General features: G+C 42.3%; 1 protein-coding gene across 12 annotated transcripts in view; it reads right to left on the bottom strand.

Moving 5' to 3' along the window:
- LIMS1 (LIM zinc finger domain containing 1) overlaps positions 1 to 21,428 on the bottom strand; it is a 102,979-nt gene that overhangs the window by 26,404 nt on the left and 55,147 nt on the right. For 8 of the 12 annotated variants that reach the window (XM_017883805.1, XM_017883806.1, XM_017883802.1 and 5 more), the window contains exon 2: positions 2,138 to 2,297. In XM_017883805.1, the coding sequence (XP_017739294.1) occupies positions 2,138 to 2,293 (156 nt within the window). In that variant the 5' untranslated portion in view covers positions 2,294 to 2,297. Of the gene's footprint in view, positions 1 to 2,137; positions 2,298 to 6,616; positions 7,057 to 21,428 lie in introns of those variants that run through there. The other 4 variants (XM_017883797.1, XM_017883810.1, XM_017883808.1 and 1 more) reach the window with 2 other exon arrangements.

Below are 21,428 nucleotides of genomic sequence, written 5' to 3'. Positions count from 1 at the left end.
AAAAAAAAAAAAAAAAAAAAAAAAAAGGGAGGGATAAAGGAGGGATTCATATAGTGAGAAGACCGATGCTCTCTCCAAGCCAGCTTTCTAGAATTCCCTTCAATGTGCCATGGGAGTCTCATCTCCTTCCTTGCCAAGTCCTGGTAGGCCTCCACAGTGCTGAGGTAGAGTAGGTCCTCAGGTCCCTTTACCTGAATTGAGTCATGGCTCACCACCACTAGTACCAGCAAACGCCCTGTCTTCTTGCTGCCTTAGCACCTAGGGATTTCCTTTTCCTTCTCCTCACCAGCCAATCACGGTCTACCTATAGCCTCAGTAGGGGTCTCTATGTCTGATGCCTCCATTCACACCTCTGGAGCTCCTCTCCCGCCCTCTTCTGCTGTGGTACATTGGCCTCTCCTGCTCCTGTCCATCCTCACAACTGTCATTTTCCCATCCCTAAATCCATCATCCTTGCCCAAAAGACTCCCACGGCCCAAGGAAGGAGTCAGGAAGAACAGGAAAAACTGCAAGAAAATACACAGAGCATGTTTGGAGGCCTAAAGAAATAAAGTAAAAAAAAGAATTAGAAGAAAAGAGAAAATGAAGACCTCTTTCCACTGCTAAGGTTTTTGTTGTCGGGAATGTGTGTTTTGGGGACACAATAGGAGCTTAAAAAAATGTGTACTAGTGAATAAAATAGCATTCCCTAACCCAAACCCTTAAAGCTGTTTCCCAGAGTGACATTATTACATACTTGCTAGCCCTGAATTTCATGTACCCGTGATGGGGTAAACAGCTTTTCTGTGGGCTGGCCTGGGAACCCCCATCTCATGATGTTTGTTTCTATGGGAAAATGCTGCCTGAGAGGCACACAACGGACTTACCAATGCTCTTTGTAAACTACCTTTCCTTACTCAAGCATGGTTTATATAACAGGGAAATATAAAAATCCGCTAGGCAAAGGAAGAAATCAAAGAGCAGCCACCTCCAGCTATAAAATAATTCTACATACATATATTATCATATATAGATGTGCAGATATGTACAAATATGTAAGAAATAAGGTGGTAAAAGTAAATTACCTATTTGATCTAACACACACATACACCTCATTCTCACCTTCTTTTACAGCCTGGGGTCAGCATCCCTAGATTATCCCCCAAAATACATGTTTACTGTGAGAAAGGGGTTTCAGTAGGCTGGACATGGTGGTTCATGCCTGTAATCCTAGCACTTTGGGAGGCCGAGGATCACCTGAGACCAGGAGTTCGAGACCAGCCTGGGCAACATAGGGAGACTCCGTTTCTAGAAAAAATAAAATTAGTCGGGCGTGGTGGCACATGCCTGTAGTCCCAGCTACTCAGGAGGCTGAGGCTGGAGGATCACTTGAGCTTAGCAGTTCAAGGCTGCAATGAGCTATAATCGTACCACTACACTCTAGCCTGGGCTATACAATAGGACTTTGTCTCAAACAAAACAAAACAACACAAAACAACGAGAAAGGGATTTCAGTAATGTTGAGAATACCACATACACTACAAAGGAAGTGCAGACCATATGCTAACACCTGACGACCAAGAAAAACAAGTATTTGGAAAAGAACACAGACACCCAGAAGAGCTAAATGTAGACAGTATAGTTCCCCCAAATACTTATTTTTTCCTTAGAAAATAAATGCGTGGACGCTCCTGGCTCGAGGCTGGGAAGTTGTGGAGGGGGTGATGTACACCACACACTCTCCTTTAGAGCGGGTCCAGTGGTCCCGAGAAGGGGGAAAGACACAGAGACAGGAATGGGTGAGGTGTGTTGGGGGCCTGAGTGTGGGTGAAGACTCGGAAAGAATTTTGTATGTGGAGCTGAGCTGCTTAGGTCTGAAAGGCTCTGTCATAAGGGACTCTGGGTTCTGAAATAGGACAACGAACTGAGCAATACGAATGCAGGGTCTGTGAGGGTGTCCCATCCACGCCACTGCCCATATGGGCCATACAGATTCCACCTCTAACCTCATAGCTATCAAATACCTGGCACGCATCTGACACTTTAATTCAGTCTTTCATCATGAAACTGAACATGAAGGAGGAGGCCTCAGAAAAGAAGGGCAGGAAGCGGGAGGGCGGGGAATGGCACCTCCCTGCTTTTGTCTAGCACAACTCACCTCATAGAAGAGTCCTTCTGGGAACTGCTGGAAGCACTGAGCGCACACGAAACACTGTTCATGGTACAGCTCCCCGTTACTGTTCACGATCTTCTCAGCGGGTGCAAAGCCGCCCTTGCAGCGCTCACAAGTGGCGCTGGCCAGGGCATTGGCCATGTTGCTGTAATACACAAAGAACAGCAGGTTGCAGACCGTCAGCCTCTTCTTAGATTGAAGACCAAACCACACCAAGAACCAAGCAGCAAATTCTATCTGATCACAAAAACCCTATTTTATCTAAAAAGCTCAATTTCTTGCTTGTTCCTTACATGCTCTGAACTCGGATTCTTCAGCCTCTTTACCCTAGCATCTGAGGTTCTGTAAGGGTGTCCCACTTTGATTCTGTTTCTAACATTTTTGGCATTTTCCTTGCTAAATATACTATGAGTGCGTGCCTACTATGTGTTAGGCACCTGAGACAGAGATGAAAGTTATAAGCTGCTCTCAAGGAACTTGGGTTTACAGCTTAATAAGAAGCTTAATTAAAATATCCAAAAGTCAGCATCTCAAGGCCAATTTCTTTCCCTTCTAAGAACAGAATCTAAAATGCTTGTCAACTAAATGCTGTATCATATAACCTAGACACAAGTTATCCCTTTGATTAAATTCTGTGAAAAGCAACTGCTTAAGTAATCTTAAAACCAGCCAAGATGCCCCAGTCCTGTTACCTAATCGGTAAGACGAACCTGATTACCAGTATTATAAAGTGTATCTTAAAATCACAAAATTTTACATAATAAAGATCATTTTACAGATGGCAAAAGAAGTTCACAGAGATGGAAGGATCAGACCAACATCACAAGGCTAATTAGTTAAAGGAAGGCACAGGGCTAGAAATCCAGGTTCCCTGCTCATAAAATCACACTGTCAATCAAAACAGATTACACCACGAATTTCAAACACTTGAAAGGACATGACAGGGATACCACCACGTTTCATAGGTTAGGAAAGTGATACCAGGCTGTCAAGTAACCACTGTTGTGGCTGGTGATGTGGGAAATCCCCCCATCAGTAACCCCACTACACCTTAAAACACAGAAGGCATTCAATAAATAATCTCAGGCTCTAACCATTGTGCAGTTTGCAAGAAGAAAAGCAACATGGCAGCTGGGTGAGGTGGCTCATGCCTGCAATCCCAGGACTTTGGGAGGCTGAGGCTGATGGATTACTTGAGGTCAAGAGTTCGAGACCAGCGTGACCAACATGGTAAAACCTCGTCTCTAATACAAAATTAGCCAGGTGTGGTGGTGCATGCCTGTAGTCCCAGCTGCTTGGGAGGCTGAGGCAAGAGAATCACTTGAACCTGGGAGGCGGAGGTTGCAGTGAGCTGAGATTTCACCACTGCACTCCAGCCTGGGCAACAAGAACAAAACTCCATTTCAAAAAAGAAAAAAAAAAAAAAAAAAAAAAAAAAAGAAAAGCAACACGGCTTCGACAGGCATACAACTAGATGAGGATTTCACATGAAGACCTATTTGTAGGGAGAAGGTCCCCCATGTAGGGCAGTAACTGGCCAAGGGGTCCTTCAATTTTTGGCCAGTTTATTTTCACAGGACTACTCACAGCATGAGCTCTACACATGTGTGTCTAGTCCCCTGGTACAGCTTCTGACCTTCCAGATATTTAATCAATATACTTCATGAAGTTAATACCAACTTTCTCCTGAATTTTCACAACCAACTAGTGAGACAGACAGGTGGACAGTCTCCATCCTATAGACAGAGTAACTAACTGCCTTGCCCCTATTGGTTTCCAAGTTTTGCTGTTTCCTTAGCAAAAGTGGTCCCACTTACTTGCTTCACTCCCCTCCACACCTCTGGAAGACAACTTTCCCTTTGCCTTCCTCCCACAAATGTTTCACAAAACAGTCAGCCTGTTTTGTAGCCTTACCATAAATAACTGCGTGTAGACACACCATGTTCATCACTTCAGACCAGTCAAAGATCAACTTTATTTAACAGGTTTGAATGCAGAATTAAATGTCACAAAAAAAAAAAAAAAAAAAAAAAAAAAAAGGAAGGAAGGGAGAAAGGGAAGCAGCTTCACTGCTCAGTAAACCTGGCCTAAGCCTCATGTTAAAATGAATTTCCATTTTGTCATTTCAAAGTTACTGTGGGCTGGGGAAAAAATCTGTAAAATTCTCATCATCGCTCAGCTTTGCCACAAGCCAGATGACTGTGGCAGTTTCACAAAACTCTGGAGAGGTCTGTGCTTCTCCCTTCTTCCTGACCAAAGTCCACAGGTGTTCCTGGATGGAGGAACATGGTAAGCTCCACACCCGCCTGGTCATTCTCAGCACTGTTCTCATTATTGTTCCAAGGAAAAAGTATTCAAAACCATTTGGAAACCAGAAGATGCTGCTCAAATATATGGCACTGTGGTTAATTCTAAACCCTCTCAAAAGATTCACCAAACCTCAACAATCTTAATGGGACTCTAAAAGAGCCCAAAAAGAATATTCTAGAATGTCCTGGTTCATGATCACCTAAATCAGTGGTTTTCAAAATGTCAGGGTCAGTCACCATCACTCTTTCAGGAGGTGGAAAGGTCCTCTGTTTTCCAACTACATCTCTGTGGGAGGCCACATTTTCTTCATATATTTCATCTAAAACAATATACCGTAATAGGTTGAATGCAGAAACAAATATGAGAAACTTTTATTAAGACAGATATTAACAAGATTCACAAAAATGTAACATAATGCCATCCTTTCCTCTAAGCCTCTTCCATTTTGGAAAACAGTTATTTTTCATGAAAACATTAATATTAACATTTGCTATTAACATGTAATAAGCTTATTGTTTTTTTAAATGAAATAATAAGTATTTTAAATTGTTCCCACTTTAAATTTCTCATACAGTAAATACTGATAAATGAAAGTTCTTTGGGGACCTTAATAGTTTTTTTAAGAGTGTTAAGAGGCCCTTAGATTAAAATGTTTGATTATCACTGACCAGTTTAAACTCATTATAATATAGATTGTTTCTACTTAAGTTCAAATACTCAAGTAGAATTAGGAAATAGGTAGATACATCATAAAACAAGCACATAGTTACTTCCCACACACAGGAAAATACGCTAGTTTTAGAAGTAGCATAATATGTATTTTGCAAGAAGTATTCCTTTTTATAACAAGCAGAGGAAAAAAGGAAACAGAACAATCCCCTTGCTACTCCCTGAACCAGTCAGGCTTCCCTTTCCTCTTCTGCCTTTGACCCTCTGGCACAATGCCTGTTTTTTATTTTTTATTTTTTTTAAATGTTGATTTTACATTTAATACTACAGATGACAGAAATTACTTTAAAAAAGTCATTAGTGACAGTTATAGCTATCGGATTAGTTATAATTAATTAGCTAATTTTTAAGAAACAGATTTTCACTAAAAGTGTTGATGACAAGAAACACATAAGTGGGGGAGTATCTATCTATCTATCTATAGATATTTATATGTAAAAATCAGGCCAGGCATGACTGATGAAGCTGATCTACTTCCACAAATCAACCTCACACAGCACACTTGATATCTTGCTTTCCATTATTCAAGTATGCAAAACAAATTGTTCAGTCTTAAAATGCAGCAATGTATAAATCCAAAAATCATCTTGAGAGTTCAAGCAGTGAAAATTTTGGTGACTGTATTATTTCAATTCCCCAGTTACTGTCCAACAGAGCTCTCTGTGAATTGTGAAGATAAGTGACATCTGTACCACAGAGAACGGATTATGGAAGTAGAGAATCGGGTCAGTTAAATTCTCATTAACTCTTACTTGACAAATTGGGGATATGCAGTAATTCTAAGCTCACAACTTTGAATGAGGTCAATAATCTTGAGCTGGTCTGATGGTTACTCTGCATTTTCTTTAAAAATGTGTTTACTAAAACCCATTTAATAATATAAATTAGCCTAGCTTTTTCGAGTTAACATTATGTTCTATATGTGTATTGATTTGCTACTTACACAATATATGTATTTATTCATTCAATTAAGAAACCCAGTTAGCTTACTTCACACAGTAAGCTTTATCTTTACCAACAGTCTGTAATTTGTTTTTTTCACTGTTCCAACCCATCTGCCCCTTATCTTTGGGCTGTTTTCTAATGTAATTCCTGACAGCGACAACGATAAGCCTCCCCTGCGGACGACATGATGAAAATGCAGCTACCAAGTGATCAGGAACCTACTGAAGACGGGGCTGCCCTGCTCTCAGTGAGGGCAGCACCTCCCTCCCATCTGCAGGTCGCTGCATGTCTTACCGACAAGCAGCCTCCTGTCTCCCTAAACGTGCTGCGCTGCGAGTCCCTCGGAGCCCTACCACCCTGGAAAACTCCCATTTAAAGTCCAGTCAATAAAATTGTATGGGCCAGCTCAGGATGGCTCCTGAACAGCCAGCCAAGAACGCCGGACCTGGAAGAGGGCACTCCAGGAGAGGAGACACTCACAATTTCGCATAAAAGTCACAGAACTCCTTGTAGACTTTCACGTCACTGTGCCTGCGCTGCAGTTTGGAAACAGCCCTCTCATCCTCGGTCCCATTGGCCTCGTGGACACTGTTAAGGGCCGCTCGTGGGATTTCTTCGTTCTCTGGGATAACGCAGGGGCGCGCTCGGCCTGAGAAGGCCATCGTGGGTGCTTGAGAGCTCTGAGCACAGGGACGAGAGCCGCAGGACACAGAGCCAGGAGAAACAATATCCAGGCCTCCCTGCTTCCCAGCCAGGGTCACTCCCACCGTTCCCACGCACGTCAGCCCGACCCGCCAGGGTCACTGCTGCTGCTTCATGTTAAGAGCTCAGCAGCACAGGACACAGTTACATGGCAGTCAGGATTTACTGAGGCTTTCTGGAAGTTCTAAAAAACATTCCACGAAGTAGTGACACAGTCTGTCAGAGCAGCAGTCCCAGTGGACTATGCTATAAACAGTGCACTAGGAGACAGGGGCTACCTCGTAAGCCTCTAAGAGAAGGAAATATCCACAGGTGCCTTGCATATTTGCCACAAGACTTCATCACCAACACAGTGCTTTTCACTCTGAAGGGCATAGAGGCTTTTGGAGACCTTGTAAAACACCACCTGACAAGCTCTTCCTGAGACTGAGGCTGCTGGCACACTCTGAGGAGCATTTGAACCCCGCCCGGCCCTGGGCTTCCACAACTCTGGCCATGACTGCCAGCTATGCCCGATGGGTCCCTTCCCCAGGAGGCTGTGAGCCCCTAAAACTAAGAGCTATGTTTGACTTCTATCACCTTTGCTGCTGGTACATAGTCGCAGTCCAATCTCAGCTTCAATGAATGGGCACAAGTGGAAACAGACAAGGTGTTTAGTTATAACTCTTCTACTGGACTCCAGCTAACCTCAAAGCTTAGGTGAGCCGACGTTTCTCAATCTCTACCATGACTAAGGAAGCTGTTACGTACTCTGGCATTCTTGCTATAATCAGTCCACACTCCTGTCTCCTGTGATTGAGTTAGCAATGCAAAAAGGAAACAAAATCACTAAGCCAAGGGAAAAGTGGAGCTGGAAACTACGTCAGGCAAACTTGCCTCCCATTTTATTGCTACATAAGATAGCTACAAAGATAACAACCCACATCCCTCCCTCACCATTTGCCCACAAGAAAATTCCTTACGGACAAAGGACAGACACAACTCAAAGTCATCCCTCTGAAGCTCACCTGAGACAAATGCATATCTGATTGCTTCCTCTACCCTATTGTTCATGTAAAAATGTAGGTTCACTGAGTCAGACACAATTGTGTATTCATCAGAAGGCTGACCAAGGACTCAAAAGAATGCAACTTTTTGTCTCTTACCTACTTCTGACTTGGAAACCCCCCACTTCGAATTGCTCTGCCTTACTGGACCGAACATATATATATGTACATCTTACATATATTGATTAATGTCTCATGTCTCCCTAAAATGTATAAAAGCAAGCTGTACCCCGACCACCCTGGGGCACACGTTGTCAGGACCTCCTGAGACTCTGTCATGGGTGCGTCATTAACTTTGGCAAAACACACATTTTAAATTGACTAAGACTTGTCTCAGATACTTTTTGGTTTACAGCAATGATGACAATCACGATGTAGCACTAGAGACAACTAAAGGGCTCAGAATCCTTCTTACGTCCCTGTCCTCTCAGGGCAGTGTGCCCGCCACCAAAACCAAGAGACTGTGAAATAAAATCTATAGAACAGGCACAAGGCACACTGATGTGCAGTCACGGAACCAGCAGCGGATAAACAAAATGCAGCAGAGACACCAAGTAATGACCATAAAAAATGATATCCAAGAGTCAGTGAGTGCTTCCTATCATGTCCCTTAATCCTCCCCACAGCTTCTGAGATAAATGTTAGTTACAAATGAAGAAACTGAGGCACAAAGAGACTGAAGAACTACTAAGGAGGTAGTGGAGTCAAGACTTAAACCTAGGCACTCTGAGTCCAGAGCCTATGTTGTTAATCCCTATGTCAGAAAATGGTAAACGTAATTACTGGGAAGCACAATGGTGAGCCAGAAAAGATTAGGCAGCGGGTACCAGACGGGACTGGAAGCAGAAAGTGGGACCAAATCTTTCTACTTTGAACCCTAAAAATCTCAGAGGATGGGTCCAGAACTCAAAGGCTGCGGGCTACAGATTCTGCCCAGGCCCAAGGGAATCACCGTATTTAAATAAGAAAGAAATAACCTCATGGTTTAAAACTTTTCCTTTCAATGTATCTACATTTCCTAATTTTTTAGGTTTCTCTTTTATAATGACCATGTGAAACAGTGAGGAGGCAGGGAGGGAGGGAGGGAGAGAGACAGACAGACAGATGGATGAGGACAGGGGCAGGCTGACTCAGACCGTAAGTTTAATGCATCCGGTGGGGGTGGCATGGTAGGAGGCAGGAAGCCACGTGAGCCTTCTGCTCAGAATTCTCCCTCACAGTCTCCCCAGTTCTCACGTTACGTGACTACAGTACAGGAGTAAAACCAGGAATCTGACATTGCTGCAATGTGTGTGTGCGGGTCTCTGTCATTTCATCACACGGGCGGCTTCCTGTAACAACAGCCTCTATCAACTTACAGGACTATTCCATCACCACAGAGTTCTCTTTCATCTTATCTCTGACCATCACATACCTCCGCACACTCCAACACTCCTAACCTCTGGCAACCACTCCTTTGTTTTTCATTTCTATGATTCTGCTATTTAAAGAATGTTACCTAAATGGAATCGTTCACATGACATCTTAAGGCTTTTCATTTAGCACAATGCCCTGAGACCAAGTTGCTCCACATGTCCACAGTTTGCTCTTGTTTACTGCCAAGTAGTATTCCATGATATGGATGCGTAATTTGTTTCACTGTTCACCCGCTGAAGGACATTTAAGTACTTTCCTTCCAATTTGTGGCACTGTGAATAAAACTATAGACATTTCTGTATTGAATATATTTTTATTTCTCTGGGATAAATGCCCAACGGTAAAATTGCTGAGTTGTACAGTAAGTGAATGCTTAGTTTTTAAAGAAACTGCCTGTGATATTATGACTTTTAATAATAAATCTATTATTGGTCTTTGCCCCCATTTCCTGGCACAGGGCTCCGAAAACTCTGACTGTCTGAAGTGGTACATGTCTTTTGCAGGCTAATGTGACAGGTGTGGGGCTGGCTGATGGAGAACCAATCATGCAATAAGAAGGCTGAAACTTCTGGCTCCAGCCCCAACCCCTTGGTAACGAGAGGAGCTGGGGATTTCGATAATCACCAGTGGTCAATGATCAAATCCATCATGCCTATGAAATGAAGCCTCCAAAAAAACTCAATAGGATAGAGTTTAGGGGAACTTCTGGGTTGCTGAACATATGGAGGTGCTGGGAGGGTGGCGCTCCCAGAGAGAAGCTCTGCTGCTTCCCCACACCTTGCCCCATGTATCTCTTCCATCTGGCTGTTCTTAAGTTATGCTAGGTAAGGATTGCTAGGGGGAAGCAGATAGAGATCTTCCTTTTATCTGGTTTCCTCTACCTACATCTGTGACTATTTTAATGAGGGTGGTTGGCACACAGTAACCCTAAACAGAACTCTTCAATAGAGGTCACCTTAATATGACCTGGTTTTATGATTAAAGGTACCATATACTATGAAGATATTTTTAAACTGCTTAATCAATCAATGTAACATTTTATGTGAATGTAAAACAGGTTTGTGGCTCTGTTCCTTTGTTTACAATTTTGCTAGATCTCATTCTCTCCTCTTGGCCTTTTTTTCACTTAGGAATATCCTAATGGGAGTCAGGAGGGAGAAGAGAGGCTGAAGTTCTGAAGGAAGAAAAGATGCAGCAAGAAAGCTTGATTGTCTTCTATCACACTGTATAGATCACATTCCCATTAGCTTCTCCCTAGGAACTTACCACCCAACCAGTTGATTCTCAGCATAAATAACACAAGGCAAAGAAATTCTCTGCACATTACCCAAGCTACTTACACTGAAACAACGAAGGAGCTAATGTGCGGGGTAAAGCCAAGCAGGAGGTTCAGACATGTCCTCCACTGCAATGGTGGGAGTAAACAAGCCCCGGGGTTTCAGGAGCTGGTGACAGCACTGATGGGCTGCCCTTCCTTTAGCAGCCCATTTTGGCATTCTAGTAAAGTCTATTTCTTCTTGAAAAACAGTTGCTAGCATTATTCCACTGTTGGCTTTACATCATTCCTGGACATATGGAACTTTTACTATGTGCCCATGATGCAACAGGCCCAACGTGGTACCTAAGAAGTATCCAGCCCACCATCAGTAGAAGATACTACAATCTGCTGAATGAATGAATGAATGAATAAGTAAAAGTCATAGCCTCTGCTTCTATGAATACACAGTGTATAGTTTGGTGCCCAGTGCTGAGTGAACAAGGTTGTTTTTATGTCCCCACTACCCTGAATAAGGATCTGTAACAGTGTGGCCATGGAAAGTTTAGGTGGTGGTCGGGTGCGGTGGCTCACGCCTGTAATCCCTGCACTTTGGGAGGCCGAGGCGGGTGGATCACCTGAGGTCAGCAGTTTGAGACTTGGCCAGGAGCCTGGCCAACATGATGAAACCCCATCTCTACTAAAAATACAAAAAATTAGCTGGGCATGCTGGTGGGCACCTGTAATCCCAGCTACTCAGGAGGCTGAGGCAGGAGAATCACTTGAACCCAGGAGGCAAAGGCTGCAGTGAGCCAAGATCGTGCCACTGCACTCAGACCTGGGCAACGAGAGCAAAACTCCGTTTCAAAAGGAAAAAAAAAAAAAGAGAAAGTTTAGGCAGTACACAATTCTCCCAAAAAGACTACCTGTAGTCACTTCTCTTACTTAGCTACAAGAGAGTAAAGCTAAAAGAAATATATTATTTTTCCAAGAGGACAAGGGTGTGGTTTAATTCTGAATAAACACCATAGCTCAACTTTTATATTCAGGCATTCTGATACCGTTAAATCATTCTCAGGAATGAATAATGTCACTCTAAGAACTGCAAACAAATTTGATTCGAACTACTATTGCCACGGCAGTGGCATAAGAATAGCCATTGAAGTAGGGTGGGGGGATGTTGTTTGAAAATACCAAAAAAGTCAGATGCGTCTGAATAGCAGGTCTGCTAGGTGGCTTTTGGTGAAGAATTAGGATTGTGCAAGGTCCTCAATACCCTAAGGGTGTTTTTCTTTTTTAAATGTTAGAAGTATTTATTTATTTTACTGTTGAAAGTATTTGTTTATTTTATTATACTTTAAGCTCTGAGATAGGTACATGTGCAGAATGTACAGGTTTGTTACACTGGTATACATGTGCCGTGGTGGTTTGCTGCACCCATCAACCTGCCATCTACATTAGGTATTTCTCCTAATGCTATCCCTCCCCTAGCCCCCACCCACTGACAGGCCCCAGTGTGTGATGTTCCCCTCCCTGTGTCCATGTGTTCTCATTGATCAACTCCCACTTATGAGTGAGAACATGTGGTGTTTGGTTTTCTGTTCTGGTGATAGTTTGCTGAGAATGATGGTTTCCAGCTTCATCCATGTCCCTGCAAAGGGCATGAACTCCTCCTTTTTTATGGCTGCATAATATTCTATAGTGTATATGTGCTACATTTTCTTTATCCAGTCTATCACTGATGGGCATTTGGGTTGGTTCCAAGTCTTTGCTACTGTGAACAGTGTTGCAATAAACATACACGTGCATGTGTCTTTATAGAAAGATTTATAATACTTTGGGATTTATATAATTTATAATATATAGATTCTGGATACATTATAATACTTTGAAGAAACTCAATGGTAGCTTGATGGGGACAGCATTTAATCTATAAATTACTTTGGGCAGTATGGCCGTTTTCATGATATTGATTCTTCCTGTCCATGAGCATGGAATATTTTCCATTTGTTTGTGTCCTCTCTTATTTCCTTGAGCAATGGTTTGTACTTCTCCTTGAAGAGGCCCTTCACATTCTTTGTAAGTTGTGTTCCTAGGTGTTTTATTCTCTTAGTAACAACTGTGAATGGGAGTTTACTCGTGATTTGGCTCTCTGTTTGTCTGTTATTGGTACATACGAATGCTTGTGATTTTGTACAATTATTTTGTATCTGGAGACTTTGCTGAAGTTGCTTATCACCTTAAGGAGTTTCTGGGCTGACACCATGTTTTCTAAANTGGTTCCAAGTCTTTGCTACTGTGAACAGTGTTGCAATAAACATACACGTGCATGTGTCTTTATAGAAAGATTTATAATACTTTGGGATTTATATAATTTATAATATATAGATTCTGGATACATTATAATACTTTGAAGAAACTCAATGGTAGCTTGATGGGGACAGCATTTAATCTATAAATTACTTTGGGCAGTATGGCCGTTTTCATGATATTGATTCTTCCTGTCCATGAGCATGGAATATTTTTCCATTTGTTTGTGTCCTCTCTTATTTCCTTGAGCAATGGTTTGTACTTCTCCTTGAAGAGGCCCTTCACATTCTTTGTAAGTTGTGTTCCTAGGTGTTTTATTCTCTTAGTAACAACTGTGAATGGGAGTTTACTCGTGATTTGGCTCTCTGTTTGTCTGTTATTGGTACATACGAATGCTTGTGATTTTTGTACAATTATTTTGTATCTGGAGACTTTGCTGAAGTTGCTTATCACCTTAAGGAGTTTCTGGGCTGACACCATGGGGTTTTCTAAATATACAATCATGTCATCTGCAAACAGAGACAATTTGACTTGCTCTTTTCCTAACTGAATACCCTTTATTTCTTTCTCTTGCCTGACTGCCCTGGCCAGAACTTCTAATACTATGTTGAATAGGAGTGGTGAGAGAGGGCATCCTTGTCTTGTGCAGGTTTTTAAAGGGAATGCTTCCACTTTTTGCCCATTCAGTATGCTATTGGCTGTGGGTTTGTCATAAATAGCTCTTATTATTTTGAGATACATTCCATCAATGCCTACTTTACATTCCATCAATGCCTAGTTTATTGAGTTTTTAGCATGAAGCACTGTTGAATTTTGTCAAAGGCCTTTTGTGCATCTATTGAGATAATCATGTGGTATTTGTCATTGGTTCTGTTTATGTGTGGATTACGTTTATTGATTTGCGTATGTTGAATGAGCCTTGTATCCCAGGGATGAAGCTGACTTTACCAAGGTGGATAAGCTTTTGGTATCTGCTGGATTCAGTTTGCTAGTATTTTATTGCGGATTTTCACACTGATGTTCATCAGGGACACTGGTCTGAAATTTTTTTGTTGTTGTTGTGTCTCTGCCAGGTTTTGGTATCAGGATGATGCTGGCCTCATAAAATGAGTTAGGGAGGAGTCCCTCTTTTCTATTGTTTGGAATAGTTTCAGAAGGAATGGTACCAGCTCCTCTTTGTACCTCTGGTAGAATTCAGCTGTGGATCTGTCTGGTTCTGGACTTTTTTTGGTTGGTAGGCTATTAATTGCTGCCTCAATTTCAGAACTTGTTATTGGTCTATTCAGGGATTTGACTTCTTCTTGGTTTAGTCTTGGGAGGGTGTACGTGTCCAGCAATTTATCCATTTCTTCTAGATCTTCTGGTTTATTTGTATAGAGATGTTTATAGTATTCCCTGATGGCTCTGATGGTAGTTTGTATTTCTGTGGAATCAGTGGTGATATCCTCTTTATCATTTTNTGTTGAATTTTGTCAAAGGCCTTTTGTGCATCTATTGAGATAATCATGTGGTATTTGTCATTGGTTCTGTTTATGTGTGGATTACGTTTATTGATTTGCGTATGTTGAATGAGCCTTGTATCCCAGGGATGAAGCTGACTTTACCAAGGTGGATAAGCTTTTTGGTATCTGCTGGATTCAGTTTGCTAGTATTTTATTGCGGATTTTCACACTGATGTTCATCAGGGACACTGGTCTGAAATTTTTTTGTTGTTGTTGTGTCTCTGCCAGGTTTTGGTATCAGGATGATGCTGGCCTCATAAAATGAGTTAGGGAGGAGTCCCTCTTTTTCTATTGTTTGGAATAGTTTCAGAAGGAATGGTACCAGCTCCTCTTTGTACCTCTGGTAGAATTCAGCTGTGGATCTGTCTGGTTCTGGACTTTTTTTGGTTGGTAGGCTATTAATTGCTGCCTCAATTTCAGAACTTGTTATTGGTCTATTCAGGGATTTGACTTCTTCTTGGTTTAGTCTTGGGAGGGTGTACGTGTCCAGCAATTTATCCATTTCTTCTAGATCTTCTGGTTTATTTGTATAGAGATGTTTATAGTATTCCCTGATGGCTCTGATGGTAGTTTGTATTTCTGTGGAATCAGTGGTGATATCCTCTTTATCATTTTTTATTGCATTTATTTGATTCTTCTCTCTTTTCTTCTTTATTAGGCTCACTAGTGGTCTATCTATTTTGTTGATCTTTTCAAAAAACCAGCTCCTGGATTCACTGATTTTTTAAAGGGTTTTTCGTGTCTCTATCTCCTTCAGTTCTGCTCTTAGTTATTTCTTGTCTTCTGCTAGCTTTTGAATGTGTTTGCTCTTGCCTCTCTAGTTCTTTTAATTGTGATGTTAAGGTGTCGATTTTAGATCTTTCCTGCTTTCTCTTGTGAGCACGTAGTGCTATAAATTTCCCTCTATACACTGCTTTAAATGTGTTCCAGAGATTCTGGTACATTGTGTCTTTGCTTTCACTGGCTTCAAATAACATCTTTATTTCTACCTTCATTTTGTTACCTACCCAGTAGTCATTCAGGAGCAGGTTGTTCGTTTCAATGCAGTTGTGTGGTTCTGAGTGAGTTTCTTAGTACTGAGTTCTACTTTCATTGCACTATGGTCTGAGAGACTGTTATGATTTCCGTTCTTTCGCATTTGCTCAGGAGTGTTTTACTTCCAATTATGTGGTCAATTTTAGAATAAGTGCTATGTGGTGCTGAGGAGAATGTATATTATGTTCTACTTCCAATTATGTGGTCAATTTTAGAATAAGTGCTATGTGGTGCTGAGGAGAATGTTATGGTGGAGAGTTCTGTAGATGTCCATTAGGTCTGCTTGCTCCACAGTTGAGTTCAAGTCCTGGTTAATTTTGTCTCATTGATCTAATATTGACAGTGAGGTGTCAAAGTCTCCCATTATTATTGTGTGGGAGTCTAAGTCTCTTTGTAGATCTCTAAGAACTTGCGTTATGAATCTGGGTAGTCCTGTATTGGGTGCATATATATTTAGAATAGTTAGCCCTTCTCATTGCATTGATCTCTCTACCATTATGTAATGCCCTTCTTTGTCTCTTTTGATCTTTGTGGTTTAAAGTCTGGTTTATCAGAGACTAGGATTGCAGCCCCTAGTTTTTTCTGCTATTTGCTTGGTAAATATTCCTCCACCCCTTTATTTTGAGCCTATGTGTGTCTTTTCATGTGAGATGGGTCTCCTGAATACAGGACACTGATGGGTCTTGACTCTTCATCCAATTTGCCATTCTGTGTCTTTTAATTGGGGCATTTAGCCCATTTACATTTAAGGTTAATATTGTTATGTGTGAATTTGATACTATCATTATGATGCTAGCTGGTTATTTTGCCGTTAATTGATGCAGTGTCTTCATAGTGTTGATGGTCTTTACAATTTGGTATGCTTTTGCAGTGGCTGGTACTGGTTGTTCCTTTCCATGTTTAGTGCTTCCTTCAGGAGCTCTTGTAAGGCAGGCCTGGTGGTAACAAACTCTCTCAGTGTTTCCTTGTCTGTAAAGGATTTTACTTCTCCTTTGCTTGTGAAGCTTTGTTTGGCTGGATATGAAATTCTGGATTGAAAATTCTTTTCTTTAAGAATGCTGAATATTGGCCCCCATTCTCTTCTGGCTTGTAGGGTTTCTGCCGAGATCCACATTAGTCTGATGGGCTTCCCTTTATGGGTAACCCGACCTTTCTCTCTGGCTGCCCTTAACATTTTTTCCTTCATTTCAACCTTGGTGATCTGATGATTATGGGCCTTGGGGCGCTGCTCTTCTCGAGGAGTATCTTTCAGGTGTTCTATTTACTTAATTTGCATGCTGGCCTGCCTTGCTAGGTTGGGGATGTTCTCCAAGATAATATCCTGAAGAGTGTTTTCCAACTTGGTTCCATTCTCCCCGTCACTTTCAGGTACACCAATCAGACGTAGATTTGGTCTTTTCACACAGTCCCATATTTCTTGGAGGCTTTGTTTGTTTCTTTTCACTTTTTTCCCTATGATCTTGTCTTCACGCTTTATTTCATTGAGTTGATCTTCAATCTCTGATATCCTTTCTTCCGCTTGATCGATTCGGCTATTGATACTTGTGTATGCTTCATGAAGTTCTTGTGCTGTATTTTTCAGCTCCATCAGATCATTTATGTTCTTCTCTAAACTGGTTATTCTAGTTAGCAATTCATCTAACCTTTTTTCAGTGTTCTTAGCGTCCTTGCATTGGGTTAGCACATGTTCTTTTAGCTTGGAGGAGTTTGTTATTACCCACCTTCCGAAGCCTACTTCTGTCATTCGTCAAACTCATTCTCCTTCCAGTTTTGTTCCCTTACTGGTAAGGAGTTGTGATCCTTTGGAGAAGAGATGTTCTGGTTTTGGAATTTTCAGCCTTTTGTGCTGGTTTTTCCCCATCTTTGTGGATTTATGTACCTTTGGTCTTTGAAGTTGGTGACTTTCAGATGGGGTCTCTGAGTGGATGTCATTTTTGTTGATGTTGATGCTATCCCTTTCTGTTTGTTAGTTTTCCTTCTAACAGCCAGACCCCTCTGCTGCAGGTCTGCTGGAGTTTGCTGGAGGTCCGCTCCAGACCCTGTTTGCCTGGGTATCACTGGTGGAGGCTGCAGAACACCAAAGATTGCTGTCTGTTCCTTCCTCTGGATGCTTCATTCCAGAGGGGCACCCACCAGATGCCAGCCAGAGCTCTCCTGCGTGAGGTATCTGTCGGCCCCTACTAGGAGGTGTCTCCCAGTTAGGATACATGGGGATCAGGGACCCACTTGAGGAGGCAGGCTGTCCCTTATCAGAGCTCCAATGCTGTGCTGGGAGATCTGCTGTTCTCTTCAGAGCTGCCAGGTAGGGACAGTTGAAGCTGTACCCACAACCACCCCTTCCCCCAGGTGCTCTGTCCCAGGGAGGTGGGGGTTTTATCTATAAGTCCCTGACTGGGGCTGCTGCCTTTTTTTCAGAGATGCCCTGCCCAGAGAGGAGGGAATCTCTGCCGGTAGCGGCCTTGCTGAGCTGCGGTGGGCTCTGCCGAGTTTGAACTTCCCAGCGGTTTTGTTTACATTGTGAGGGTAAAACCACCTACTCAAGCCTCAGCAATGGTGGGCGCCCCTCCCCCTACAGAGCATCCCAGGTTGAGCTCAGTCTGCTGTGCTGGCACAAGAATTTCAAGCCAGTGGATCTCAGCTTGCTCAGCTCTGTTGGGGTGGGACCCACCAGGCCAGATCTCTTAGCTCCCTGGCTTCAGCCCACTTTCCAGGGCTGTGAACGATTCTGTCTCATTGGCATTCCAGGCGCCGCTGGGGTATGAAAAAAAAAAACTCAAATGCCACCACTGGGATATGAAAAAAAAAAAAAAACTGCGGTTAGTTCAGTGTTTGCCCTAAAGGCTGCCCAGTTCTGTGCTGGAAACCCAGGGCCCTGGTGGTGTAGGCATAGGAGGGAATCTCCTGGTCTGTGGGTTGCGAAAATCATGGGAAAAGTGCAGTATCTGGGCCAGGGTGCACGGTACAGTCCCTAACGGCTTCCCTTGGCTAGGAGAGGGAATTCCCCGACCCCTTGCGCTTCCTGGGTGAGGCAACGCCCCACCCTGCTTCGGCTCACCCTCCTTGGGCTGCACCCACTGTCCAACCAGTCCCAATGAGATGAACCGGGTACCTTAGCTGGAAATGCAGAAATCACCTGGCTTCTGTGCCAATCTCGCTGGGAGCTGCAGAACGGAGCTGTTCCTATTTGCCATCTTGCCAGCAAATCCAGGGCGTTTCTTAAGAGGTTCTATAATCAACCCTCATGGCTAAGTTGGGTCTTTGGGAGATCCCACAGGACAGGTCTGAACCCCAAATGTTCCTTAAATCTACTCACAGCAGAGCGATTTCTACTTTATGAAAACAGTTGATGAATTTGTCATTTTCTGATCATCTACTGCGTGTTTCACTTACGGAATGACTGACCTACTGTGGCAAATCTGGGACCCTGGCTGCATGGGTCCAATAGCTTGGTTAAGGGCCCCCACTCACTGCACAGTGATGCAAAGTTGGCACACAGTAGTGTCCTGTAAAGAAGGCTGTAGAGCTTCAGATTCCAACTGTCTGCTAACTTTATGATTTTAGTCAAAACTAACTCCACCTCTGACATAAGGCATGGCCAAAACCAAATAAGCTACTTAGAGATATCATACAAAAAATTACAGCTATTTCCAGCAGCTTAAATAATTAAAGCCTGGATAAACTCATGAAAATAGCAGCCAACATTTTTAAAAAAGCAGCTTTTAAAAAACCACTAGCAGCTTAAAATTACTCCTCTTAAGAAGTAATGATGGAATTATGTACATCATTACCAAGTATTTCATCTGTAGGACTTAAAAGCCAAACTGGACATTTTAACCAATTGCCTCTAAAATACAGGACTCCAATACAGAAAAACAGGAGTGTTTAGTAAATGCTTCACTCTATTCCACAAAGAGATTTGCATAACTGATGACTAAACGGAGCACTTGGCAATAACAACTACTAGATGAAGCTTCTCCAACTGCATTCAAAGGCTTCCAGGTCATAATGGGGCATCTGAATTGCTGGGGTGGCCTGGTTAAATTACCATAGGCCAAAATGAACTGTTTCCACTATCATCCTCTATCCTGCTCAAATGGAAAAATATTATCTAATTTTCCCCAGACTACGAAAAACAAGGCAATCATGACACTTAAGTAAAGATAATGAAACTGGGAAGTTCCTTCCCATTTCGTAGCTTCCAGAACAAATGCACTGTTTTCTTTCAACAGTGAGAAAATAGACAAAGTTTGGCCACAAAAAGATTTGGATTTGTGATTCACATGCCATTTGGTTTTGTCAGATTTTTCCCCCTAATTCTTGACTGAACAGGCAAAAAGAAATTATTCATTACCACAGAAGCAGGAGAGTGATAAATAATGTACATTTCCTCAAGCTAGCTTAAAATAAAGAAAATCACACATTTTTTATGTGTTTGTATTAGCATTGCTTATTGGGATTATTATCAAAGGCAGAGCTACTGTGGCTTTGTTACGTATGTTAAAAATAACTGAAGAGTCACTAAAAGATTACCATCTAACAAAGATGAAATGAACAAAACAAATTCTCTCCCTATGCACCATCAACCCCATCCCAGGGGCCCAAACCATCCCAAACACTGGAATCAAAGTCCAGAAATTACAATGAGGTTGTAATTGTGAGAAGGCTATTTGCATCTGATTGTTTGCAAGAAACTCCCTCTGAAATGAAACTTAATCTAAGAGTTAGAGACTCTCTTTGGTGTTGCAGATAGGTTTCTAGCATCCCAAACTTTACGATATCTTAACTGTATTTATTTCCCTTAAAAGGAAAATGAGTGAAATGCGAAATGCCATTCGATTATCAGGTTGAAACATTTCTCAAAGGAAACTAGCAGGCACCCATTTAAGTCTTAAAATCACCGAAAACAGTGTTTCAGATGGAATATCATCAGCCCCAAAAAAAGAAAGAATTAGATCCTGTCAGTTGTGGTATCATGATGAGCCTGGGGTACATTATGTTAAGTGAAATAAGTCAGGCACAGAACGACAAATGCCAGATGTTCTCATTCGTATGTGAAAGCAAAAATAAAATTGAACTCATAGAAGTAGAGCATAGAGTTGGTTATTAGAGTGTGGGAAGGGTGGCTGGGAGGGGAGACAGGGAGAAGTTGGTTAAGGGACTCAACATTACAGCCAAATAACAGGAATAGTTCTCAGCACTGTAGAGTGACTAATGTTAACAATAATTTATTGCACATGTTCAAAAAGCTAGAAGAGGAATGTGAAAGTTCTAAACCCAAGGAAATGATAAATGTTTGAAGTGATGGATATGCTGGTTACCCCGATTGATCCTTACACATTACATGCATGCATCAAAATAACACATGCACCCCATAAATATGTACAGTTATTATGTATCAATAAAAAATTCCTCCTCTAGTATCTGAGGGAAAAGTATCCTAGTTTTATGCCCAAAGCCCACAAAAGAGAGGCAAAAGAGAGTGGCCACTCAGAAGCCCCAGGCAGAGGTGTGTCGAGGGACAGCCCAGAGAAGGCAGGAATGGCCCCACATTCAACCTCAATGCCCACGGGGTTCTGCAACACAAGGCAGGTCTGAAAGTGCTATGTGGCCTCAGAGACACTGCCCACAACAGGCAGAAAGTACTGCAAATAAATAGTTCAGTTACTCAATCCTAACCAGTTTTTAAAGTCTTGACGGCCTACGTGGTGGCCTATTGCTTAAGAAGTCCTCTCCCTGGATGATTTCTAGAAAAGTTTCTAACATGAACCAACCAACAAATACCTGCCCATAAAGGACTTTGTAAAGAACATAGAGCCTGGGGAAGGGAGAGGAGAAAGACTGAAATCAAGCTCCTCCCAGCACTCTCTCCTTTTCCGTGATATTCCCTGAGTGCCTCAGACACTCTTGTGACGCTCTTGCTCCCTGCAACGAGCCATCCTGTCCCTACGATAATGGAGACACTCCCATCACACAGGAAACCCATCGTGGAAAGACACGAGACTGGATGGGAAAACAGAATGGGCAGC

The sequence above is a fragment of the Rhinopithecus bieti genome, unplaced genomic scaffold (assembly GCF_001698545.2).
Source record: "Rhinopithecus bieti isolate Rb0 unplaced genomic scaffold, ASM169854v2 scaffold_13742, whole genome shotgun sequence".
NCBI lineage: Eukaryota > Metazoa > Chordata > Mammalia > Primates > Cercopithecidae > Rhinopithecus > Rhinopithecus bieti.
This window is presented reverse-complemented; position numbering and strand designations above follow the sequence as displayed.